Source organism: Pongo pygmaeus, chromosome 12, assembly GCF_028885625.2.
Source record: "Pongo pygmaeus isolate AG05252 chromosome 12, NHGRI_mPonPyg2-v2.0_pri, whole genome shotgun sequence".
Taxonomy (NCBI): Eukaryota; Metazoa; Chordata; class Mammalia; order Primates; family Hominidae; genus Pongo; species Pongo pygmaeus.
Window position 1 is genome coordinate 62,603,311 of NC_072385.2, and position 27,267 is coordinate 62,630,577.

The 27,267-nt window shown below is 47.0% G+C and overlaps 1 protein-coding gene across 2 annotated transcripts in view; it reads right to left on the minus strand.

Annotated features, from left to right (window-relative positions):
- Positions 1 to 26,638, minus strand: part of VAX2 (ventral anterior homeobox 2) — a 32,809-nt gene extending 6,171 nt beyond the window's left edge. The window contains exons 1-2 of one of the 2 annotated variants that reach the window (XM_054476299.2): positions 26,307 to 26,638; positions 5,948 to 6,135 (exon numbers count right to left, since the gene is read on the minus strand). In XM_054476299.2, the coding sequence (XP_054332274.1) occupies positions 5,948 to 6,135; positions 26,307 to 26,553 (435 nt within the window). In that variant the 5' untranslated portion in view covers positions 26,554 to 26,638. Of the gene's footprint in view, positions 1 to 5,947; positions 6,136 to 25,288; positions 26,221 to 26,306 lie in introns of those variants that run through there. The other variant, XM_063648593.1, reaches the window with a different exon arrangement.
- Between the last annotated feature and the right edge of the window lie 629 nt (positions 26,639 to 27,267).

Below are 27,267 nucleotides of genomic sequence, written 5' to 3' on the forward strand. Positions count from 1 at the left end.
ATGTCCTACTTGGACCCTGGTACTCTGGTCATTCATTCAGGCAACACAGAAATATCAAGCATTTGATGCAAGCCAGGCATTGCCAGGTGCTGAAAAAACAAAAATAAATAAAACTCCATTTTGACCCTCTTGGCTGTCAGACACTAGCAGGGTAGGTCATGGGCAGGCAGTAAGTGTTACAACACGGTAAGTGTTTTGGTTGAAGTAGCAAACAATATAGTGGAGACAATATATAGTAGCAAACTATCATGGAGAATCAGCAGTCAGACAGCCACTGATTCAATTCTGGTTCCCTTAACTAGCTAGATGACTTAGGACAAGTTACTTAACTTCTTGGAGCCTCAGTTTCCCCATCAGTAAAATGGGGTTCATAACTCTTCCTCATAGTGTTGTTGTGATGACTTGGTGGGCTAATAATCATGGACTTAGTAAAGTGCCTGGCAGTTGATGAAGTCTTTTAAGCAACATGGTGATCACATCATCTGGTCAGATTTGCTCACTTTTCCATAAGCCAGTGATTCTCAGACATCACTGTGCATTAAATCACCTGGAACGAAAAATATATAGGTTGTGGGGTCTTCCCTAGAAATCTGACTGGGAACCTCTAGGCTGAGGGTGGCACAGGCATCTGTATTTTACCCCAGGGGAGCTGTACGTACAGCTGGTCTCCAGAGCATACCTTGAGAAATGCTGTTTTAATCAAACACCAAACTTTCTTTTTCAAACAAAGCATGGTGACAAGGTGTATCAGAAGGTTTCTAAAACCAAGGAGAACTGGACTAAGTGGGGCTGTCCATGTTCTCTGACATGAGAAGAACTTTGAGTGCATGCTACCCTTGGGCTGATAAAGGTGGGCAGAGGGTTCTGTTGATAGTCTTGAGAGAGAGATTCCTCTGAGGCTGCCCCTGCTCTCCAGGGCAGCCATGCTTAGCCTCCATTGCACAGCCATGGAGTCTGGGCAAGGCTGGGACAGAGGTCAGCTGCACTGTGTCTTGTTCACTGTTCCTACTTTGGTGGACCCTTTGTCCTGTAGAGCCCTGTGGGTGGTGGAGAGCCAAGGAAAGGGCTTCACCATTCTGCCTGCCCAATCCTGTAAGTGGGTTTCAGATTAAAATCTGCAGACAACTCAACTGAATTGGTCATGCTAGATTAAAGAAGAGACTAGCCATGGAAATGGGCCCTGAGCAAGCTCTGTGCTTTCTCTGCCTGAATTGGGAACATGCCTCGGTCCTCTGAGTATCCAGGGAAGAAGGTAGAGATGCTATTTGGCAGAAGGAAGAGAAGAGAAAAAAGAGAGAAGAGAAGAGAAAAGATAAAAAGAGAGGAGAGGAGAGGAAGAAACAGAGAGAGAAGCAGATATTTTGGAGGGCAGTTGGAGCACATACTCAGCAGAGCACTGGGAGGAAGGTCTGTGAGTAGCTGGTGCTGAATCCCTCGGGCCCAAAAGAACATTTGGCTTCCAGTCTCTTCCAATTCCTGGCTGCACCATGGTTCCTGTTATTGAATTTCAACAAGGCTATGGCTTCTGTTTTTTATCCCTGGGGAGTCCATCCATTATCTGAGGGCACCTGAAGGAATTTCTTATCTTTTCCCCCAAAAGAGCTAGACAGAGACTCTCAGATAACTTAAACCAGAGAAAAACCAGCCCTCCACCCAAAATCTGACATGCTTTCCTGACATCTCCACTGGGATCTCAAACTTAACTGATCCAAAACAAAATTCTTGATTATGCTCCCACCATCTTGCTTCTCCCCTACTTTCTCAACTCATTATATAGTGTCACCATTCTCCCAGTTGTTCTACCCAAACCACTTCCTTTTCCCTCGCCCTGTGCGTGTAATCCATGAGCAAGTCCTAACAGGTTCCAGCACTAAATTAGAGTGCCTCTCACATCAGTACGCTTCTCTCCTCCACCACTGCTCTGTTCAGGACCCATGTCAATAGTTCCTACCTGTCCACACCTGTCCACTCCTTTCCCCTGTGGTCCCTTCCCCAAGTGGCAGCCAGAGAACCTCTGTAAAATGCCAATCATCTCCTGTCACTTTCTCTTCAATTTATTACCGTAGTCTCTAAGCATTGCATGATCTTCCCCTACCTACTTACCCAATTACCCTGTAGCTCCAGCCACTCTGGCCTTCTGATACTTCTAGAACATTCTATGCTAGTTCCTGCCCCTCAGGTCTTCATAGTTACCCTCTGCCTTGACGTCTCCTTCTGGCTCCTCATCTGGCTGTTTCTCCCTTATCACTCAGGCCTAAGCTCAATGTCATCTTCTCAAAGAGGCCTTCCCTGAACACCCCAGTAAAACACTTCCTTCTAGTCTCTCTCCTATGACCCCATTTGAGCTCCCTCACAACACTCATCACTCTTGGAAATGCGGTTTGTCTTTGTCTCTGTGGATCTTAGCTGCACGAGGGCAGGTGCCTGGTCTATTTTGTTCTAAGCCAAAGCCCCAGTGCCTAGAAGAGTACCTGCTATATAGTAGGTATTCAACAATATTTTTGAACAAAAGTATGGGTGAACATACTGAGAATGCCACAGAATTCTAGCTACAAGTTAGTTAACCCCTCTGAGGCTCAGTTTGCTTAAATGGGGATAATAGTACCCATAAAGCCATCTTCATGGGTACTATTACCCATGAATGCACCTGCTGCAAGTCTTGAGCAAGTTATCTATTTAACTTTTCTATGCCTCAGTTTCCTTCTTTTAAAGCAGAAACAATGTACTCTTATTGGCTGGGCATGGTGGCTCACACCTATAATCCCAGCACTTTGGAAGGCCGAGGAGGGAGGATTATTTGAGACCAGGAGTTCCAGGCCAGCCTAGGAAACAAAGCAAGACCCCATCTCTACAGTAAACATAAATAAATAAATAAATAAGACTTACTGTTGTATGCTAATGAGGTGATTCAGGGTGGATCTCTAGGTAGTTTCAGGACTGGGGCTGGTTCTAGAAAGACCATACCTGTGATTAGAGGGTGGAAACTTTCAGCCGCCCCCATTCTTTCCTTCTAGGGAAGGGAGGGGAATGGAGATTGGATTATAGTCTTTTTTTGTTTGTTTTTGAGATAGGGTCTTGCTCTGTCATCCAGGCTGGAGTGCAGTGAAGCTAACATGGCTCACTGTAGCCTTGACCTCCTGGGCTCAAACAATCCTCCCACCTCAGCCTCCCAAGTAGCTGGGACTACAGGTGTGTGCCACCACACCCTGCAGTTTACAGTGTAAACTGTAAAAAATGTTTTAAAAAACTTTTTTTTAGAGATAAGGCCTCCCTGTGCTGCCCAGGCTGGTCTTGAACTCCTGGGCTCCTGAGTGATCCTCCCTCCTTGGCCTCCCAAAGTGCTGGGACTACAGGCGTGAGCCACTGTGCCAGGCCGGCCTGGATTTAGTCTTGAACAAGGAGACCAGGAGAACTTCTGGTTGGCGAACATGTGGAAGCGCTGGGAATGGGGACACTGGAAAGGGCATGGGAGCTCCACGCACCTCCCTCTTACCTTGCCCTTTGTGTCTCTTCCATCTGGCTGTTCCTCACTTATGTCATTTGTAATAAACCAGCAAGTGTAGGGGAGGTGTTTCCTGAGTTCTGTGCATCATTCTAGTGAATTGTCAAACCTGCAGAGGGTGATGTGGGAGCCCCCAGTTTTAGGCCAGTCCATTTAGAAGCACAGGTGGCTCCTGGAACTTGCGTCTGCTGTGGCACTGTCTTGTGGGACTGAGCCCTTAACTTGTATGGTCCGTGCTAGCTCTGGGAATTAGTGTCAGTATTGAACTGTTGAATATACTCAGTGATGCTGGAGAATTGGAGCACTGCCTGCTGGTGATTGGAACATACCATACACTTGGTGTTGGAAGAAAAATCTCACACATATCCCATAAGGTTGTGGTGAGGACTAAACTAGTTAGACTATGTCACGCCCTTGGAACAGGACCTGGTGCATGGGAAGCGCTCAATAAGCATTAGCTGTCCATTACTTTTACTTTTACTACTTTTACAGATAGTAAAAGTAGGACCGGGGACAGAGAAAGAAGGGTCATGAGTGAGAACAGTGCGGAGGACTCACTGAGGGCCTAGTATGTGTCCAGCTGTGTTCTGGGCTCCTTGTGGAGCACAATGAGGAGCCATGGCCTATAAATACATTCTTGTCCTAGGGAAGCAAATACTGGTGGACATCCAACACCATGCACATGTACACATGCACACACGTGCATACACACACACACACACACTCTCTCTCTCTCTCTCTCTCTCCAGGTCAAGCCATGTGAAAAGGTCTCTTGGGAAGAGGGTAAGATGCCTGCAGAAGGCTTCCTGGAAGAGGGGGGGCTTGGGCTTGACCTCCAAGGGCAGCTCAGTGTAGGGAATACGGGCCTCGGTGACTGCCCCAGGAGTTCTGGCCTGGCCCTGCCACTGCAGCCTCCTGTCTGAGCACAGGCCTGGCTTCCCAGCCCCCTGTTGAGCCCAGCTGGAGGGAGGCCCCGCGGGGTTGTTTGGGAGCTCTGCAGTGGCAGCTGGGGAAAAACAAGTGCAGGTGGAGATGACCCGGCCTTGCAGGACAGCAGCTGCTGTCCTTCCCCGGCCTTCCCCTCCTCCCCGCCTGCCCCTCCTCTGCCTCTCACCCCTTCTTGCCTCTTCCTCTGCCCTACTCTCAGTGTACCCCAGGAGGAACCTGCTCACCTCTCAGGGGACCAGGACTTCCAGGCGCATCTGACTACCCCCTCCCCAGGGGTGGGCTGCACAGCACTCTGTTGGTGGGATTTGAGGGGCTGGAGGAATTATGCTGAGGGAAACAGAGAGAGCTGACCTCACTGAGGCAGGGACACAGGGGAGGACAGCAGCCACACAGCACAGACGGGAAGCCCTCACTCCAGCACAGCCTCCCGCCTCGCTCCCAGGAAGGAAATCAGCACACTGCTCCAGACCAGCGCTTCCTCACTGCCCTCCTCCCTTCCTCTCCACTTTATCAATCCTGTTTTGGCCGTTGTTTACAATACATGTATTGATTGATCTCCCTCATATATGAGAGCAAACTACTAGAGCTCTGGCTGAAAGAAGGGTCTCTGAGTTATTCTTTGACAATCTCAAGGAAGGTTGCCCAGTTTATAGGCAGCATAAAGATGACAGACTGCTTGTCCAAAGCCCAGCTCTGGAACTAATTAGTTGTCTGACCTTGGGCATAACTTCCTCTCACCTGTAACATGGGAATGACATCATCTGCTTCTTGGGAGGGATTAGTTACTTAACACAGGCAAAGCACTTAGTGCCTGACACGTGTAAGTACTAAGTATTATTATTAGTAGTAGCGGTAGTATTTTGTAGCTCTAGTACCAGCTTGAAGGGTCTCCATCCATACAGGGTAGGTGCTTAATTTACAAAAGTTTTTTTTCTTTTGAGTTAAGCATACTACTGTTAAAATGCCAGTCCTACCCAGGTGAAGGGGGTGTGCAGACCCCTCCTTTCCAACAAGAGACTGAGCCACCCTGAGATGAAGGGAAGGTGATGGAGGGTGGGAAAGGGCCAGAAATGGAGAAGCGAGAGGTCCCCAGCCCAATTTTATAATGTTTCATCTTTCCCAGAATCTTTATTTCCAACCAGCCAAGCCCTCACCATCCCTTCTTGTCGCTCCTCTTACATGCTAACACCCCCCCAAGCCACTCCCTGTGCCCCGAGGGCTGCTCTCCCCCAGTTTCTCTGAACTTTTTCTGTATTCTATCCAAAAGTGCCTGATGTATCCAGAAGGCCCCCATTGGCATTTCCTGACTGTCTGTGGTCGGCGCTATATTTATTTGCTCTTTCACTCTGGTTTACCTATAGCTTAAAGTCTTTCCCTCATGCTTGTCTGAACTCCTCCAAAGTTGGGTCTCCCTGTGGCAGCTCACAAGGCCTCATATCCCCAGGAGTTCCCAGGCTGCCAGGACAAGAGTGGAGTGGCCTGGCCCTGGTCTCTTACCTGGGTCTCGGAGAGGTTCAGCTGGCGGGCCAGCTCAGTGCGCTCGCGGCCCACCACATACTGGCAGCGCTGGAACTCCATCTCCAGGCGGTACAGCTGCTCAGCAGTGAAGGATGTACGTGTCCGCTTGGGCCGGTCCAGGTCCAGGCCCTTAGGCAGGACAATTTCCCGAATTGTCCCTTTGGCATCTGCAGAGGCCATGAAAGGAGCCAGGTTAGTTCATTAGCTAGGGAGTTAGATCACCAGAAAGCATCTTAATAAAAGGTGATGTGATCTATCGCAGAGCTCCTCCGGCCTGGATCTGGTTGCATGACCTGTGACAAGTTGCTCACCCTCTCTGGGCCCAGATTCTTTAACCACCCAATGCAGGATATTGTATCTAATGGGTGGCTAAATGTATGTGAATAGGCCTCATTACAACTGTCAGGTCTACCACTGTGGTCTGGGAAGAAAGGACTCACTCTGTCCCAGCCAGGATTCTGGGCCTTTGCAGAGTAAGGAACAGATGGGAAAAATATGCTGGGTCCTCAAGTACATAGGGGATGATGGGTTAGAATTGAATGTGATCAATCAGGTGAGGCTTACTGGAGAGGTCAGAGCCAGGTCCTAAGCTGTGTGTGTGTGTATGTGTGTGAGTGTGTGTGCGCGCGCACGCGTGCATGCATGCATGAAGGAGTGTCATGCAACCACAGACCTGGGACCTGGGGTCAATGAGGAGGAGGCTAGCTGATGAGCGGTAGAGGACAGTCTGGGGAGCTGAGGTCCCTATGAGGAGCCCAAGGACAACTGCTACCATATCAGGCTGCTGGATGCCTTCCAGAGGGGGGCTGCTGCCACTCCCCATGTGCCTAGCCCTGAACAGCAGGGCCACTCCTGGGCTCTGACCAATGCCCTCCACACATAGGGCCTCCAAGATTTTGGAGCCCACCGAAGAGTGATTTGGAGCCCATGTTCCCCACACATTCCTGATAAAGAACTTAGTAACATTTAACTACAGGGGTGGAGATGATCCATGTTTGACCCACACATACTGATGGCTTGAAATCTAGTTATTAGAACATTTTATATTACAAATTAGATTGTGGAAATATGCAGCATCACATCCTGTAGGATTTACAAAATCACTCCCTACAAATGATGTCCATGATAACGAAGCTAAACTAACAGGAATTTCCATTACTTAACATTGGCAGTGGGAAGCTTACCAACTCAAGGCCGCCCTGAGGAAGCCCAAGGAAGAAAGCAACCCTCCACAGGTGCAGGAATTCCAATACCCTCCAGGGGGCGCACGCAGTCGCAGTTTGCAACGCGGCCAGAATGGGCAGCGGCTGTTGACATTCCAGCCGTAACAAAGGCTGACAAACGTCTGCAGTACTTACTCTGGGCCAGTCACTGTTCTAAGCACTTAATTAAATTTAATTTTGTTTTGTTTATTTATTTTTTGAGACAGGGTCTCATTCTCACGCCCAGGCTGTAATGCAGTGGCGCGTCTCAGCTTACTGCAGTCTCGACATCTCGGGTTCAATCAATCCTCCGACTTCAGCCTCCCGAGTCGCTGGGACTACAGGAGCGCACCACCACGCCCAGCTAATTTTTGTATTTTTTGTAGAGACAGGGGGCATAGGGGATTTCACCGTGTTGCCCAGGCTAGTCTGTAACTTCTGGGTTCAAGTGATCTGCCCGCCTCAGCCTCCCAAAGTGCTGGGATTACAGGTGTGAGCCATTGTGCCTGGCCTTATTTTATTTTTTAATTATTTTTTTCTTTGTTTTTAAAAAATGAGATGGTGTCTCACTCAGGCTGGTTTTGAACTCCTGGGCTCAAGTGATTCTCTTGTCTCAGCCTCCCAAAGTGCTGGGATTATAGGTGTGATCCACCACACCCCACTGTTTTAAGCACTTTAACCTTCTCAATGTCTCCATGAATTTGGAACTATTATGATCCCCATTTTACAGATGAGGAAATGGAGTAACAAAATTTAAGTAATTTACTCAAGGTCCTACTGGCAGTGTCCAAGAAACTCTTGAAACACCGTCTTTTTTTTTTTTTTTTTTGTGGAGACACACTCTGTTGCTTAGGCTGAAGTACAGTGGCACCATCTCAGCTCACCACAACCTCCGCCTCCCAGGTTCAAGTGATTCTCCTGCCTCAGCCTCCCAAGTAACTGGGACTACAGGCGTGCGCCACCATGCCTGGCTAATTTTTGTATTTTTAGTAGAGACAGGGTTTCGCTATGTTGGCCAGGCTGGCCTTGAACTCCTGACTTCATGATCTGCCCACCTTGACCTCCCAAAGTGCTGGGATTACAGGCATGAACCACTGCGCCCAGCTCCATCATTTTACTTTATGTCTACCCTCAGTTGGTAATTCTTTTTTTTTTGAGACGAGTCTTGCTTTGTTGCCCAGGCTGGAGTGCAGTGGTGCAATTTCGGCTCACTGCAAGCTCTGCCTCCTGGGTTAACACCATTCTCCTGCCTCAGCCTCCCAAGTAGCTGGGACTACAGGCGCCCACCACCACGCCTGGCTAATTTTTTGTATTTTTAGTAAAGATGGAGTTTCACCATGTTAGCCAGGATAGTCTCCATCACCTGACCTCGTGATCTGCCCACCTCGGCCACCCAAAGTGCTGGGATTACAGGCGTGAGCCACCGCGCCCGGCCCTCAGTTGATAATTCTTAATAATTCAATTAATAGGTTGAAATGAAGAGGACCTGGTCATGAGTAAAAATGGAATCTTCTGGATGGGTTCATCGCTCCCCTGGAGAACATAATGGAAAGAGCTGTATTTGGGATGTGCTGTCTGGCAGGGGGCTCCTTGTGATCCACAGGGACTGTGGGACCTACCTTGAGAATCCCTGCTCTAGAGGGTTACCCTGAGCCCCTCCCTCCAAGTGTCCCACCCCAGGAGACTGACTCTTTCTGGGTCCTGCCAGTGCAAATTGACACTCCCCTTCCAGGGTACGCTCTGGCTCCTGGCTCAAGAGCCCTGGCTCAGATCTCACAGGTTCTCAAGCACCGTCCTGTTCATAGTCAGCCTCAGGGAAAAGGTGAGCCAGGGTGGAGGATGTGTCACTGCTCAGAGGTGGCCTCCCTCCCCATCCCAGGCCAGGTCCTGCCAAGCTGCTGGGCAGAGCCTATCAAAAGGATGTGTTCTAGAAACTACAGGCCTCTTAGGACAACTCAAGCTCCCCAGCTCCAATTCTGTTCACATTCCAAAAAGATAGAGTAATATGTGTGACCCCACTGTGACTGGATCAGTCTCCTTTGCTCAGGTTCCATAATTTCCAATTGTGAGAGGAGACTCAGAACTTTGTCGCAACACTCCCAAGTGAATCCATCTCAAAGGCACTGATTTTATCAAACATGTTTTGTGGGGTATGAATAGGAGGAAGGGTGCTGTTACAGCTGCTGTCTTACCCTCCCCTTAATAAGCCTCCTCAAGCCCACCCTGTAGCATCTGATCCTGAGTCCCTAAACATGAGATCAAACCATCCCTCCCTCTTTATACAAGACCTAAAAGGGGGATTGCCACCTCAGGGAGCAGCCAAGTGCAACTGTCTCCCTCAGGGTCAGGGAGGCATGAACCAGATGAGAAAGGCAACCTCAGACTTGCCACCAAATATTAAAACATGCCATACAAATAAGCACATGAAAAATGTTCAACATTGCTGGCCATCAGGGAAAGGCAAATTAAAGCCGCAATAAGAAACAACTATCAGAACAGCGAAAAGAAAAAATACTGAGAGTGGAAAAGCTGGTGAGGATGCGCGGAAGCTGGATCTCTCTTACATTGCTGGTGGGAATGGAAAATGGTACTACTAGCCAGGCAGTTTCTTAAAGAGTTAAAAATATACTTACCCTACAACCCAGAATAAATGCCCAGAATAAATGGCCATTTATTCTAGAGAAATGAAATATTTGTTTTTGATTTATTTATTTATTTATTTATTTATTTGGAGATAGAGTCTCGCTCTATCCCCCAGGCTGGAGTGCAGTGGTGCAATCTCAGCTCACTGCAACCTCCACCTCCCAGGTTCAAACGATTCTCATGTCTCAGCCTCCTGAGTAGCTGGGGTTACAGGCACCTGCCACCATGCGCGGCTGATTTTTTTTTTTTTGAGACAGAGTTTCACTCTTGTTGCCCAGGCTGGAGTGCAATGGCATGATCTCGGCTCACTGCAACCTCCGCCTTCTGGTTTCAAGTGATTTTCCTGCCTCAGCCTCCTGAGTAGCTGGGATTACAGGTGCCTGCCACCACACCCAGCTAATTGTTGTATTTTTAGTAGAGATGGGGTTTCACCATGTTGGCCAGGCTGGTCTCGAACTCCTGACCTCAGGTGATCCACCTGCCTGGGCCTCCCAAACTGTTGGGATTACAGGCATAAGCTGTAATCCCATTTCAGCCCAGCTGAAATCTTATGTTCACACAAAAACCTGTAAACAAATGATCATAGCAGCTTTATTTGTAATAGCCCCCTAATGGAAACAAATCAGACGTCCTTCAATGGGTGAATGGTTAAACAAACTGTGGTGTAACTGTACTCTGGGATACTACTTAGGAAAAAAACGAATAACGATTGATACACACAACAATGTACACAGGAAATTATACTGAGGGGAAAAAACAGTTCCCAAAATTATACACTACATGATTCCATTTATTTAATATAAAAGTAACAAAATTATAGAGGTGGAGACCAGATCAGTGGTTGCCAGGATTTGGGGATGGAGGAAGGACCTGGCCATCAATGAGTAGTAAGAGGAAGTTCCTTTGTGGTGACACCACAGTACTGTATCATGGCTGTGGTGGTGGTGACATGGATCTATAAATGTAATAAAATGTCATAGAACTATATAGAAAAACCGAAAAAACAGTGCAAGGGAAAACAGGTGAAGTCTGAGGAAGGTCTGTAGTCTAGTTAATTATATTGTATCAATGTCAATTTTCTGGTTTTGATAATGTACTATAGGTTTGTAAAATGCCATCTACAGAGAAGCTAGGTGATGGATACACAGGACCTCTCTGTACTATTTTTATAACTCCTTGTGAGTCTATAATTATTTCAAAGTAAAAAGTTGACAACAAAAGCATGCCACAAAGCTAGAGCGATGTGTTGTCACAGAAATTGACAAATCCATTAGTAGAAAAAACACAATAGTGTCTCTGTATTCCACTTATGGTTTGTAAGATGATTTAAAATTGTACATAAATAGGCATATGTCATTTCAAAAGTTAGGCATTTATTTTAATGTTTACTAGAAAAAAATTTAAACCTATAATTTTATAAGCTTAGGGTGAGGCTAAAGTAGAAATTAATCTTAAAATGCATTATGCTAAAATATTAAGAAAATAAATGGAATATGAATATAACAAATGAAGATGGGACTGAAATGACTGCATATGGGGAAACAATAGCATGGAAAGTACAAGATAAGGGGATATTAGACACATGTATCTATAGTCATAGAGTTTACCATAAAAGGGCATTCGACATGGGAAAAGAGTGATTTCGTCAATAAGTCACGTTAAGCAGATTGGTGAGCATAAATTGTACGTTCGGAATAAAATTAAGTTAAATTCCTATCTCGCTCTATAAATAACAACACATTTCAAGTGGATTAAAGAGCAAATCATAGATGATAAAATTATAAGGGCATTACAAAAAAATATAGGAGGATGTTTTTAGAATGCTAGGCTTGGGATGAAATTTCTAAGCAAGCTACAAAACTGGAGGCTGTAGGCTAGGCGTGGTGGCTCATGCCTGTAATCCCAGCACTTTGGGAGGCTGAGGCAGGTGGATCACCTGAGGTCAGGAGTTCAAGACCAGCCTGGCCAACGTGGCGAAACTCCATCTCTACTAAAAAGTACAAAAATTAACTGGATGTGGTGGCAGGTATCTGTAATCCCAGCTACTTGGGAGGCTGAGGCAGGGAAGGGGAGGTTGCAGTGAGCTGAGATTGTGCCATTGCACTCCAGCCTGTGAGACAGAGCAAGACTCGGTCTCAAAAAAACAAAAAACAAACAGCAAAAAAACTGGAGGCTGTAAGGGAAACACAAAGGATGTATTTGACTATATTAAAGCTAAAAACTTGGATGACAAAAGCACAAAAATCAAGGTAAAGTACAAGAAACAGATTTGAAAAAAAAAATACATTTAAGAGTCAAAGAGGCTGCTTGTGGTAACTCATGCCTGTAACCCCAGCACTTTGGGAGGCCGAGGTGGGCAGATCACTTGAGGCCAGGCATTGGAGACCAGCCTGGGCAACATGGTGAAACCTCTTCTCTACTAAAAATACAAAACTTAGCTGGGCGTGGTGGCGTGCGCCTCTAATCCCAGCTACTCAGGAGGCTGAGGCATGAGAATCGCTTGAACCTGGGAAGTAGAGGTTGCGGTGAGCAGAGATCGCACCACTGCACTCCAGCCTGGCGATACTGTGAGACTCTGTCTCAAAAAAAAAAAAAAAAAAATTAAAGTAAATAGCCTGATAAAATAAATGGTCAAGTAATTTATCTGGGTCGTTCACAGAAAAAGACAGCTAAATGGCCAATAAACATATGAAAGGATAAGCATAGCTTTATAGTAATCAATATAATACAAGTTCCAGCAACAATGGAAAGCTCTTTATATCCCATAAGGTTGAAAGGACATTAACAGGTGATTAAAAACAATGATGACAATTAATAACAATCGTGCACTGTAGGGAAATCTACACTCCTATACGATATTAATAGAACCATAATTGAGTCCATCTTTTAAGGCTGCATTTATCAAAATTAAAGATGCACATAACTTTTGCTCCAATTAGTTTATTTTATTTATTTTTTTGAGATAGATTCTCACTCTGTTGCCCAGGCTGGAGTGCAGTGGTGCGATATCAGCTCACTGCAACCTCCGCCTCCCGAGTTCAAGTGATTCTCCTGCCTCAGCCTCCCAAGTAGCTGGGATTACAGTGCCCATCACCACGCCCCCTAATTTTTGTAATTTTTTAGTGGGAACAGGGTTTCACCATGTTGTCCAGGCTGGTCTCAAACTCTTGACCTCAAGTGATCCACCCACCTCGGCCTCCCAAAATGCTGGGATTACAGGCATGAGCCACTGCTCCTGGCCTGATTTTATTTTCGTTGGTATTTGTCCTAGAGAAACACAGGCTCAGGTGCTCCAAAGTATATACAACAATGATGTGTGTTGCTGCACTGCTCAAAACACCAAAAACTTGAAAGCATCCTCAATATTTTCCACAAGATAAATGGCTGAACAGATAGTGGTACATGCGTATTATAAAATACCATGTAATAATTGAAAAGAATGAGGCAATAAGCTATGTGAACAGACATTAGTGTATGAAAGTAAGTTACAGAATAACATGTGTAGTTTAATCTCATTTACGTAGATTAAAACAACTGAATATATTCAACCATTCAACATGTATTTAATAAGCCCTTATGTGTCAAATATTATTCTAGGGCCTGGGGATACAGAAATGAGCGAAAGAGAAAAGCACTTGTTCCCATAAACCTTGTACTGGGGAGGGAGACAGATAATAAATGTAAAGTTATTTATTTATTTATTTATTTATTTATTTATTTATTTATTTATTTTGAGTCGGAGTCTCGCTCTGTCACCCAGGCTGGAGTGCAGTGACGTGATCTCAGCTCACGGCAACCTCTGCCTCCTGGGTTCGAACGATTCTCCTGCCTCCACCTCCTGAGTAGTTGAGATTACAGGCACCCACCACCATGCCCACTAATTTTTGTATTTTTAGTAGAGGCAGGGTTTCACCATGTTGGCCAGACTGGTCTCAAAAGGCTCAAGTGATCCCCCCCGCCTCAGCCTCCCAAAGTGCTGGGATTACAGGCATAAGCCACTGCACCTGGCCTTCAAGCAATTTATTTCTAAAAAAAATAAATTTTAAAAATATGTAAGGCAATGATGAGTGCTGGGAAGGCAATAAAATAAGATAAGGGGATATTACCATCCCTGCCCTAAATAACAAAACCCAATAACCAGAGAGTGTGTGTGTGTTGCCACACCCTTTCTACTGTGATGGTCTCGGAAGCAGGAGTGAAGAAGCTTTACCAGCCTGGGTTTCTGAGTATCAAGATGAGCTCCTGTCCGCTTGTGATGGACTTATGTGAGTGATAAATGCATTTGTGTTTTGTTAAGCCTCTAAAATTTGGGGTTGTCTCTGCAGCAAAATATAGCCTATCTTACAAAAGTAGTCCTCTTTTTTTGAATTGCTCCTTTTCTGGGAGGAGTTTGGGAGGAGCATCAGGAAAGAGGAACAGCTTTCATTCCAGGGCTTCCTTGCAGGTAGGCACTTATTAGGGTGAAATGGAATGAGTCTTGCATTTTGCTACCCCTCAAGTCTCCTCAAAGAGCAGTGAGCTCTGGGGGTATGTGAGAGGGTGAATTCTGCCCAAGAGTCTTTTCTTGGGAGAGGTGGTGACCCCTGGCCTGATAGTAGTTAGCTTATGCTTCTGACCTCCGGTGCCCCTCTGGCACCTCTCCCAGTAGACACTGGCTCCCCCACCTCCAAAGCCCTATCTCACTTCCTTTCCTACCTAGAACCAGGTAGTCTCTTTGCACAATAAGCTGATCATGTGCTGACTTCTTTTCTGAAACGGAGTCTTGCTCTGTCACCCAGGCTGGAGTGCAACGGTGTGATCTCGGCTCACTGCAACCTCCGCCTCCCGGGTTCAAGCGATTCTCCTCCCTCAGCCTCCTGAGTAGCTGGGATTACAGGCGCCCACCACCGCACCTGGCTAATTTTTGTATTTTTAGTAGATATGGGGTTTCGCCATGTTGGCCAGGCTGGTTTCAAGCTCCTGACCTCAAGTGATCTGCCCGCCTCGGCCTCCCAAAGTGCTGGGATTACAGGCATGAGCCACCATGCCTGGCCAATAATATGCTGACTTTTAAGTGTGCAAGGCCCTTCCTGCCCCCACCTACAAATATAATGTGATTGCTATAAAAATTCCTTATGGAAAATTCATTCTCAAGTTTATTGGGAACATTGAAAATGCAAGAATAGTCAATAAAAAAAGTTAAACAATAGTAGTGAATGCTTGCATTACCATACAGCAAATATATTACAAATCTACAGCAACTAAAATGGTATAATGCTACACAAGAGTTATGAAGCAAATTCATGTGTCTATGTGGATCTGGTATGTTAGGAAGACAGTATTTTGAATTAGTTGGAGGAAAAACAGGGTTATTAGAGACATAGCTTTTGAACAATTAGTTCATTATTTGGAATAAAGCTATTTATCTCACACTGTGTGCAAAAATAAACACAAATTTAAATGTAAATAAAGCTCTAAAAATTGAAGAACGAATATAAAATGACTTTCTAAAAAGGAAAATAAATGACATATTTGAGTACCTAAAAATAAACGCTTCTGCAGGGTAAGAGAAAGTTAAAACACAAATGAAGATGGGGAGAAAATATTCATAATGAATTCTTAACAGAGTCCTAATGTCTGGTATACACACAGCCTCTGTAAACCACTGAGTAAAGTCAAGCTGTCCAGTGGGAAACCGAACAAATTATTCAGAGAAGAAGAAATACATGTGGTTAATAAATATGAAACAACACTCGGGCTAGAGGAATCAGAAAAATGAAAGTTATAACAGCAATGAGACAGCCCTTTTTTTTTTTTGAGATGCCATATTTTATCTATCAGACTTGGAAAACTGTACTGGCAAGGCTGAGCAGAATTAGGTTCTCTCAAGTTCTGACAGTAAGAACATAAATTGATATAATGTATGGTTTTTGAAGAGAAATAATGCCCAGCTAAACTTAAAATGCACAGTTCCTTTGTCCCAGAATTTTTATAGAGCTTTCTATCACACAGAAAGTTTGGCATAGTTGATAAATACAGACCCACTGTTTGTAGCATAGTTTGCAAGAGGGAAAAAATGGGAAAAAGCTGAAGGTTTATCAATAGGAAAATTGTCAATAAAATCACAGTCTAGTAATAACTTTGGCTATATGTAGACATTAACAAGAATGAGACACATAACCTGGATGGGTGTTTATTGTACACTACTAACTGAAATGGCAAGTGTGCATAAACCCATTTTTATATTAAAAAAACAGTAAAAGTAAACTCTCTGTGTGTGTCTGTGTTTTTGTAACCACATAGGAACAAGTCTGGCAAAAGAAGCACCTCACTCTTCTCTTGCCTCTGAGGAGTGCAAACTGATCAGGGAGGAAAGATTCGACTCATTTTTTGTCTTTCTTTATTATTTCTTTTGGTGAAAAGACTAGGTAATGAAATTTTTTTGGTAATAAACATTTCAATATGTTTGTGTAGGCATATATAATGTTTTAAACGCTGGATGAAGATTTTTCTAACTAGGAGGTAGAATCTAGAAGCCCAAAAAGAAACAACCATTAAATGTGGTTAGAGTTTAAATTTCAGTTTAAAAAAAAAAAAAAACCCCACAAAGAAAGTTTTTTGTTGCTGTTTTTTGTTGTTTTTTTTTTAGAAAGTGACCTGGGAGTTGTTTGCAATACATGTCACAGAAAAAGGGCTCATTTCCTTACTAGGTAAGTAGCACTTACAAAGATGAGAAAACAATTAGTGATCCAATAGAGAAATGGCTAAATATATGAATAATTCACAGAAAAGAATATTAAAATGAAGAATAACTACATAAAAACATGCTTAACCTCACTAGCAATTTAAACTACTAATAAAATGAGATTATTCTGTCACTTGAAAAGATTTCACTCTAAAAAATTAAGTATATCCTGAGTTGGGAGGACATAGAGAAATGGTACTTTTATACAAGATGGCTAAGAGTATAAATCAATATAAGATTTTTGGCATAAAATTTGGAAATACTATCATAACTTTCAATGTATATCCTTGGATTTTAAAAGTTTGCTTCTAGGAATTTATCGTGTAATTATAGTCATACCATGTATATGTAAAATGATTCTTGTTACTTTAAACAGTTTATTACAACAAATTTCAAACATTTACAAAATCAGGGAGAGCAGTACAATGAGCTCCGATATACCTATCCCCCAATTTCAACTATTATAAACTCAGGAATAATCTTATTTCTTCCATTCTGCTGTAATTATTAGCAAATTCTAGAAGTCATAACATTTCACTTATGAGTATTTCAACATGTATCTCTAAAAAAGGGGGACTCTTTAAAAAGTCACCTACAATACTATTATCACAATAAAAATTGCAATTATCCTTAATATAATAAAATATCCCACCTGGTTTTACATGTTCCAAATTGTCTCATAAATGAGATTTTAAAAAAACCATTTGATCAAGGGAGCACTCATTCTATGGTATAAATAAAGTGTTGCCTGGGATAAAAAGATAAGAATAATTAAAAATAAACAAACCATTTGTTCAAATTAGGATACAAAGATGTTCACTACAGCATTGTTTGTAATAATGAAAAAATACAACCAACCTAAATATCCATTAACAGAGGACCAGTTAAATAAGTTACATGATATCTTCATAACGGAATCCTATGTAGTGGTGAAAAAGAATGAGGGAGTTCTAGAAAGAAAGATTTCCACAAATATTCTTTTACTCTACTTGCAAGCTAAGGCAATTTGTTTAATTTTAAAAAAAAGCCATTGCAAAAAAATCCGATTTTTGTAATATATAACTTACATATTTATATTTTTCAATTACTAGGTAAAGTTTGGAAGGTAAATCTTAAGAGTGGAAGTATATCATGTAAGGGAAATTAGAAACTTAAATTTTACTTGACATAGCAATATAGTATGGATTGCTTTTGTAATTAAAAAGATATTTTATGAGAGGCCCAGGTGGGAGGATTGCTTGAGGCCAAGAGTTTGAGACTGGCCTCCTCAATATGGTGAAACCCTGTCTCTACTAAAAAAAATTAAAAATAAAAAATTAAAGAAAATAAATAAAAAATTAAAGCTAGGCCAGCATTGTGGGGAGTGCCTGTAGTCTCAGCTACTCCAGAGGCTGAGGTGGGGGGACTGCTTGAGGCCAGGAGTTCAAGGTTACAGTGCGCTATTGTTGGGCCACTGCACTCCAGCCTGGGTGACAGAGTGAGCCGTTGTCTCTAAAAAATAAAATATAATGACATAATAAAAATAAAAAGATATTTTATACTTCTGAAAACAAAAGACCATCCTAAACAAAATCAAAGGATAAATTGTAAACTAAAACGTTGCAGCACATATTGAAAGCAATACATAGAGTTTCTACAAATCAATAAGGAAACAGTATATTTGCAAATTAAACTGGTCAAAGGAAATGAATCAATAGATAGAAGAAATACAACTGGCTAATGAATATGAAGATTGACAAAGATGAAATGATACAAAATGTCCAATGTGGGGACAGGGCAAAGGGGTGGGCATAAGTAACTAAACTTCTCCTGCAGAATAACTTGACTGTATTTATCAAGATGTAAAATGTGAACTGTGCTGGCAAATTTTGGAGAAACAACCACTTTCAGACATCGCTGGTGGCAGTGTAAATTGCTACCATCTTACAGGATAAACAATTTGGCATTATCTTGCAAATTTCAAACACAGATACCATTTGACCCAGTAATTCACTTTTAGGAACTTCTCTGACAGATATATTAACACATGTGGAAATGACCAAGACACAAATTTATTTATTTCAAGATTACATATAATAGCAACAGATAAGAAAATAACCAAATGTCCACAAATAGGGTACTGGTTATATGATATACATTATGATCCACCTAGTCTACTTAAATGGAATATTATGCATCTATAAAAAAACAAACAAAAAGTTATTTACACCCCAAGATATATTGGAAGAAAAACATTATATAACTGCACTGATTTCCATAGGCGTAAACATTATCTGGAAGGACATATTAGAAAGTCCTTGAACCAGGTGGGAAGTGGGTGATGGGGACAGGGATGGGAGAGGTTTTTCACCGGATACTTTTTAAAAAGTGCAGTGGCTCCCACCTGTAATCCCAGCTATGTGAGCGTTTGAGTCCAGCTTAAACCCAAAATAGTGAGACCCCCATCTCCTGATGTCTGAAAAAAAAGATGTTTTGATGAATTAATTATCTATTTTACAATTACCTATTACAGTAAATGAAATATATTTAAATTGTGTGTGTAAATCTTTTGAAGCAGTAATTACACTGCTAGAAACTTATCCCACAGAAACAGTCAAAGGTCGAGAAGACCCCTGCCTTCGGAGCTTACTTCACAGTGTTTATATTAAGGAAAAACAATCCCAAGGTCCCTCCAGTCTTTAGGGGAATTAGGCTTTCCCCAACTAAAGGAATATTTAATTCTACAGTCAAGGGACAGCAAGAACTAGTTCAGCAGAAAAGATGATCACTGCAGATTAAAATTTTTTTGAAATGCTAAATTGCAAAACAGCCTATGAAATATAGTTCTGCTTTTATTTATTTGTTCGTATATAAGAGCGTGGAAAAATCGCCTGGAAGGGCTCGCCCAGAATTGAAAACAATGGCTGTTCCTGAGATCCTTCTTTGCTTCCGGTTTTTAAAAAAATCGAGCTCGTATTACTTTTTGAATTTAAATCCGCTATTTACCTGTCTACATTGTAAGCGTGACCCTGCCGGAGGCTGTGCCTCGTAGAGTGTCCTTTGCCCGGCCCTGGCTCCCGCAGCTCCGCGGGTGGACGCGGTGGGCTGCCAAGTAGTGGGGAATGGAAGGAGGGACAGGGGCTCTGAAAGTCAATGTCTCCAGCAAGACGCTAAAGAAACCGTGGCGTCAACTGCGCGGTTATTTTTGGCTCCAGCCGTGGGCTGCAGCCGTGTGAGCTGGCAGGGGCAGAGGCACAGATTTATCCAGTTATTTCTGTCAACCTTCTGGCTGGCTTTGCCCGTGGAACCTCACACCCGGCAGCCGCCGAAAGCCAGGAGACTCACCATTGACTTTATGAGCCGCCCAGCGCTTCCCAAGACCTCCGCTCCAGCCTGGGCCAGCCTCTAAGCCGCCACATATGTGAAGGTTTCCAGGTTTTGTAATTCAGTGCTTCCCAAAGCTGCGGATTGCAGAAACAAAATTCCAAAACCATGGGATTGTCAACTTCATGTTTTAACAATTATTCTATGTTCTGCCATGATCACTGTTTCAAATAAGAAGGACATTGCAACGTCAAAAAATAAGATAATATTAGAACACACGTTCTTCCGGGAGAAGGCGTTGGCCGCCTAATACCTACAGAATTATGCCATGTTGATGAAATTTGTCTCGTTTAAGTTATTCGAGAAGTATTTACTGAGTGCCTACTGTGCACTAAAAGCATCCGGGAAGATCGCCTGGATTTGGTGGGCACAGTGACCACCCTCCTACGTGGTCTTTGCCTGGCTTCAAGGGAACCCGGCTGGGGGAGACCGCCCCCTCGACTTCAGCGGGGAAGTCTCTACCCACCTGTTCCTGGCCTGGCTGTGGGAGCTGGGTAGAAACAGCTTACATTTATGGGAAGCTGCATGCCGGCAGCTTCAGCCAGGATCAGTCTGGCACAAAGTGGGTACGCATTAATGTTTGTGGAATAAGTTAAAGAACAAGAAACGCGCGGTAGCTCAGTCCTGTAATCCAGCACTTTGGGAGGTCGAGGAGGGAGGATCGCTTGAGCCCAGAGGTTCAAGGTTGCAGTGAACTATGATTGCACCCTTGCACTCTAGTCTGGGAATGCTCTGGGCAACAGAGCAACCACTCTATCTAAAAAAAAAAAAAAAAGAAAAGAAAAAGAAAAGAAAAAAAAGAAGAACAAAAGATGTTAAGGCCACAGGGGAGATGGTTCAAGGAGGGCCCTGAGCCTTTACAAGCCCAAGCCCCCACCAGGACCTTATAGCGCACTCCTCCAGTCTTGCACTCACCCTGACTTTCCAGGTGCATTCACCCTGGCTCTGTAGGCCACATCCAAGCCTGGGGCTGCTACCTCTTTCTGTAGCGCTGGATGTCCGCAGTCAGCATCCACCAACAGTGGGAGAACCCAGGACACTGAAACCCCCAACCGCCTTCCCGGATGAGCTGAGTTGGGCGTATGAGGAATGAACCAGGCTCCTAGACCTGTCTCGCCCCAGGGATTGGTGGGCAGGCCCATGCAGCCTTGGTGTCCTCTATCAGAGTATCTTGAACTGGGGTACAGAATCTGCAGATGCACAGCCAGGTAACCGGCTACTGGCTCTCCAAGGGTAGTCAGGTCTAGCATTACTTGTGATTTTATATTAAGCAAAGAGCAAATAGGCAAAATTCATATGCTCCACCTCCCACCATTAAAATAGAAATCAAAGAAATGTAGCCAACAAGAAGGGAGCCTGCAGCCAAGGGGTAATTGGGGAAATGGCACCCAGGCCAACATGATGCATAGACACCCTCTCTCCTTACAGGTGGTGCGCAAAAGAGGAAGACTTGAGCCCGGTGGCTTTGACTGACTGCGGGTGCGTGCCACTGTCGTCTCCTCCCTTTCCTGTAGCCCCAGGTACCCACTCCTTGTCTGGGCTTCCAAAGGATTTGGCCTCCTTGCCCCTCGGACTCCCCAGAAGCTACCTGGGGGACTGTCCCTGAAGATGCAGGTGTGTGGGGCAGGGGATGCGGCGGCGGTTCCATGGGTTCCTGGGTCTACCAGACCAGGCGGGGAACAGAAATCGCCTGAGGAGGGAAGGAGCTGTCTAATCTTCCTGAATGGCTCCCTGAAAATGAAAACTGGGCACACAAGACACACCTACAAGATGATTTTTCGGGTTGCTAGTCTGCTTCAGTGTGTTTGTGGGGGTGAGGGTTATGGAAGGAGGGGGGGAACAAAAGAAGACCCAAATGAGAGGGCCCGGCATAGACCCACTATGGGAATGTGGGCCTCCTGCCGGAAACAAGTAAAGGAAAAAATAACGTAAAGCAACTCCAAGAAAACAAAACAAAACAAAAAAGAAACCCTCTACAAATGCTAAAACCAAAAAATAAAAACAAATACGAATATCTCAAAGTGCAGTTCCTTGCATGAACCATTTACACCTTTCCTCGTCTGCCTGGGGTACTGGCCCTGGGTTATCAGGTCTATTAACAGACTCAGATATTGAGACTAAAGTCCCGTGGTCCTTACTAAACGCCTGCTCAGCAGGGCCAGGCCTGCGGCCGGGCCGATCTCCCCAAGCCCAGTGGCTGTTGGTAATCCAAGCAGAAAGCGAGCAGAGGCCGGCCGGCCCTGAGCCTGGACCCGGCTGCTGGAGGCGAGGCGTCTGTCCCTGCAGTAACCTCCCAGCCAGAGCCCCGAAGCTGCGCTCCCATGCATGGCTTCTTCAGACGCGTCTCTGGGAGTTAGGGCCCCGGCGGCTGCACGCCATTGTGCTGTGTGTACGAGTTCGGACTTGCGAGTTTCCGGAGCGTGGGTCCCGGCTGCCCGCGGATTCTCCGAAGGGCTGGACTCCACTAAGGTCAATCCCACCCGTCCCACGGCGGGAATCGCCCAGCCCAAGCAAGAGGCCTGGGCTTCACGCGTCCCCTCACGGCCCCCAGCCATCCGCGCATCCATCCAGCTCCCAGGTGAAAGCGTTTTTGCTGCTGGTGGTGGGGTTGCAGCGAGTCACTTCTTCAAGGGATCCTGCAGTCATCCCACCCTACTGCTCCCAGACACAGGGGTTCGGAGGGTTTCGAGTGGGGTTTGAGGACCCGCAGGGGTGGCTGTCAACCCGGAGAGGCCGCTTTAGGTGAGCAGGAACGGACGCCACGCACTGTCTGTAAAAGTTGCTGTGTTGGGTGACGCTGGTGGACAGAATTTCCCCGATCTATCAAAATCGGTCGTTAAATTCGCGTCCGGATTAATTTGGGAAACAGATGCGTTTGAGTGTGCAGGTGGAACGTTGATCGCAGGGTTGTAGGGAGTCTGGGGTCAGAGTTGTCCACCTCTTCTGCCTGCTGGGATCCCAGCTCCACCGAAAAGGCTGGTGCTCGGCCACTGCCCTGTGGTGTGAGCCACGGCTCAGGCCGCCTGTTCCTTTGGTTGTTTCCTGCCTGCCTTTGGCGTGCGGTTTCCAATATAAAACAAAAGGATTTCCCCGTCCCCGCCCTCACTGGTCTAGGGACTGTGCACTCAGAGGTGTGGAGCGGCCTTCTCAGGCCTTAGGGTCCAAATGGGAGGGTCCCTGCCTCCGCGGTGCGATGTGTGCGGTGCCTGTTATGCGCCTGGCCTATCGTCTCAGCAGCTCTGGTCCGTGCCCATGTGTGACATGAAGGAGCCTTCATTTTGAGGCAGGAGACAACACCACATTTGGCCTCCTTGGCTCTCTACCCTGTATTCGCAGAGGCTTGAGTCACTGGCCCAAAAAGGGTCCCACCAAGGAGATTGGGGAGGGCTGCACTGTGTGGTCAGCAAGATGGTGCTAATTTTCCTTTACCATTAGTGGGTTCTTAACCCCTAGGTGTTCACCTCCCAGTACAGCCCAGGCCCTGGGCCCAGAGCCAGAAGGAGGGGGAAAGGGGTGACTTGGGAGAGGCTGCGGACAACGAAGGTCCACTGCCCCACCCATCAAAAGTGGTTCGTGGGTCACCTCAGAGCCACACCCTTCCTTCTGTCAACAAATATTTATGGAGATCCTACTGGGTGTTTGCAATTTTACAGACATCACCTCTGATTCTTGGCAAGTCCTTTAAGGTAAGGGCTATGGGTCCCTTTGTAAGATAAGGAAACAAGCAAAGAGAAACAAAGAAACTGGTTTAGGTTTAAAGGGCTGTAAGGTCAGTAATCTAAACCAACTTTGCTTAACTCTGGTGCCCAAGCTCTCCTCCTACTCCCTGTGTCAAAGGACTCCCTCAACAAACCTGCCCCCCTGTGGTATGCCCTTAGGTGGAGGAGTGCAGAATGAAAGGGAGGCAGAAAGGACCCAGAAGGGGTGAGGCCTCCCCAAGAAAGGAGAGGTCCTGGGGAGGCCCCAACCCAACAATGACACAGGACAGCAAGGGCAAATACCTCCCTTTTACCTTTTAGTGGTTTCCTTCCAAAGGAAGGATGTGTTCTCAGAGGTCAAGGGCAAAGTGTATTGAAGGCCTATGGAATGGATGTTCATTCAGGGGCCAAGGCAGTTCAGACTTTCCTTCACCAGTGCCAGGCCTGTTTCATTGATCAGAGCCCTGAGCCATGGCAGGACTGCCAGTAACACAGGTGACCCTGGCTAGGAGAGATTAGTGGTAAATCACATCCTGAGCGTTTCAGACCCATAATAACCTCCCTATCATTAAATGGGGAAGGGCAGAGGGATTTATAAAAGCCCCATTTGCCTTTAATTTCTGTTAGGCGTGTAAATATATCCTCTATGCTTTATATCTAATATTTCGATTATATTTTACAAATGCATTGGCACCTCTGTGTGTGCACATACATTTATAAAAGTACACCCCCTGAAGATGCACACAGGCTGTCTCACATCCAGTGCAAGCCCATCTCTGCCTGGCTGTGGATTGCTCCCAGCTTGGGTGGCCCCACCTCACAGGATGGAGGGTCACTTTTGAATTCCACTTCCTATGAGTTTACCCTGAAGGCTATTTAATTGACATCTGTACACAAAACTTATTTGCTCTACATACAGGGTTAGTAGAGTGGAGAGGATGTTAGGTGGGCACAGAACTCACAATTGTCCTGGGGGGAAGAAAATGTCCACCCATAGGTGGGGTTCAAGGTGATAAGTGTCACAGGCAGGGACTTTAGATCCTCCCCTGGGAATGTGTGGGATTGGGGGACTGATTTCTCCGGCAGTCCTACAGATATTTTTAATGGAACCAAAAGGGTGCTTATTTATGCCTTCACTCAGGACATCCCACAGTCTAAAGAATAAAATCGGATTTAATCCCTGGTGCCCAACAGGTCCACACACCTGCTGGAATTCCTGATGGTATAACTGCCCTGACTCAAGCAGTCAACTGTAAGTGGCAGTGAGCACCCACTGTCCAAGTGACATCTGGCACCAGGAATGTTTCCCAGAGCTAAGGCCCCTGCCTCTGTATTCAAGGCAGTTATCAGTCACCCTCACACTGGGCTGCATGCATGCTCTACCCTCCAGTCCCCAGAGCCACCCACACCCAGCAGCCGCAGAGAGGTCGTGCCCAACTGGCCCAGGGTGCCCCAGTCAGCTTGAGGGTAGCCGAGCTCAGATCAAACATAATCCCCTCGCTGGAACGACCCAGGGCCAGCTTCCAGCCTGTTCCCTTTCCCCAGGCGGAGGCCAAAGAAATCCGCTCGGGCCGGTAGCCTCCAGAGGCCCAGTGGCTCTCCCGAGCGGCGCGTGTGAAGAAGCTGGAAAGAGGCAGCAGGAGGAAGCCGGGAGGAGGGAGCCCAGGAAGGAGCCTGGGGGAGCCATTACCGCTAGTGGCCTCTTCTGGCGCTGGGTCTCCCGGTCCCGGGGCTTCGGGATGGAGGAGGCAACGGACTTCAGGCTCTGGCTGCGGCCTGGGGTCGGGCTGAGGGCAAGACCCCGGAGTCCCCTTTCTCCTCCCATCTCGCCGGGCGAGGCCCGGATCGAGGGAAAGCGGAGCCCTTGGCATTGCGAAAGGCTGGCCCTGGGGACCTGGGGAGCCTCGGCCTCGCGGAGAGGAGGCCGGGAAGAGCTGGGTAATAGGTCGCAGTCCAGATGGCGGAGCTCGCAGGAAGAAGGTGCTGGGAAGGCGCGTTCGGCTGAGAGGAATGGCCAGGAAAGACAAGAGGAGGACGAGGGCCGAGGGAGAAAGGGAAGGACATGAAAGGCCAGGCCGCGGGAAGGCGGCGCCGAGAGCCGGCTGGGCCCAGGCGCCGCGAGGAAGTGGGAACCGAGAGAGTGAAGCACAGCTGGCTAGCGCCGCGCACGCCACCCTCCACGTCCCGGCCGTCTCCCCTGGGCAATCCGTGAGGGTCCCGATTGCCGGGGATGGGAAACGCGGCTGGGCAGGAGGCGAGGAAGCACCCGGGCCGCCCTGCAGAGCCGGGGCCTTTTCCTCCCGCTGTTGCCGACGCTGTTCCCTCCACGTCCTGTCCCCGCGGAATGCGCGTGACGCTTTTCTCCGCACTTGCCTTGAGGATCACGGGACGGAGACCAGGCTCTCAGCATCCCGCACTCCATTTCTGCCCCCGCCACAGTAGCCGTTCCGAGTGGGCCTAGAACTAGGGGACTGGCCCGAGAGGCGGAGAAACGGAGACCACTTCGGTCCCATTCACTGCTTTGTCCCTTGCACTCAGCTCAATGTCCAGCACACAATAGACGCTCAAAATAATATTTGCTGAATGAATGACTGGATGACGAATTAATGAATATATGAATTGGGAGGTGTCAGCTGCAGCTAGGTCGGGGGCCCCAGTACGGGTAGGGTGAGGGTCCAGTGGAGCAGGGCCGCGGGCTGTCCCCTTACCTCGCACCAGGATGCGGCGGCAGTGGTCTGCCTCGCCGGGCCCGGGCTGCCCGTCGCTGTCGGCTCCACTCTCCCTGGAGCCTGCTGGACTGGAGGCTGAGGTCCCGGCCACCTCCGTTGGGCTGTGGCCACCGCCATCAGCTCGCAAGTCCTCCGCTCCGCCGCGGTCTCCGTCGCGCCCACCGCAGCCACCAGACTCCGCCCGGCGCGCGGGGCCCCGGTCGCGCTCGGCGCCCCCATCGCCCATGCCGACCGCCACTGCCAACCCCTCTACGGCGGAGCCAGCCTGGGCTGGCAGGGAGCGCCGCTCCCCGCCCCTCGGGCCCCCGCTCGACTCCTCCTCCTCCGGCCCCGCCCCCGGCCGCTGCTCCTCCCCTCCCTGCTGATTGGGCGGGAGTCAGGGTTCCAAGACTCCCAGCCGCGCTTGGGCTCCGCACCAGGGGGAGAGGGGGAGGGGAGGGGAGCGGTGGTCCCACTCCACCCCTAGTCTAGCCCTGCTCCAAGCCCGGCAGAGGGAGACTGGGGCGGCCCTGAGGAACGCCCTACACCCCCTCCTAAAGTTGATCAACCTCTCCTCCCCTCCACCGTTCCCCTAGCCTATTCACCTCCCCACTCCCTTCTTTCCCAGAGAAGCGCAGCCGCTGCGCTCCGGCGGGTTCAGCAGGATCAATAACCAAAGTGCGCAAAGAAGGCGACCTCAGAGAGACCTAGCAGAGAACAGGAGGTTGGCCTTGCTCGGGCGCTTGGCGGGGTGGGGTCGGTGGGGGTGCTGGAGGCGGGGGCGCAGGCCTGGGCTCAGTGCGCCAACCCCTAGATTTCTACTCCCACCCACACTCATGAACGCAGAACGGAGGACCCCCTCCCCCGGCCCTCCTGGAAGAGCAAGGGCGAGAGTGGGCGAATGAGGCTAGTAAAGTGAGGCAAGGAGACCGACTCACCCTCATCCCTGGGGGAGAGTGAA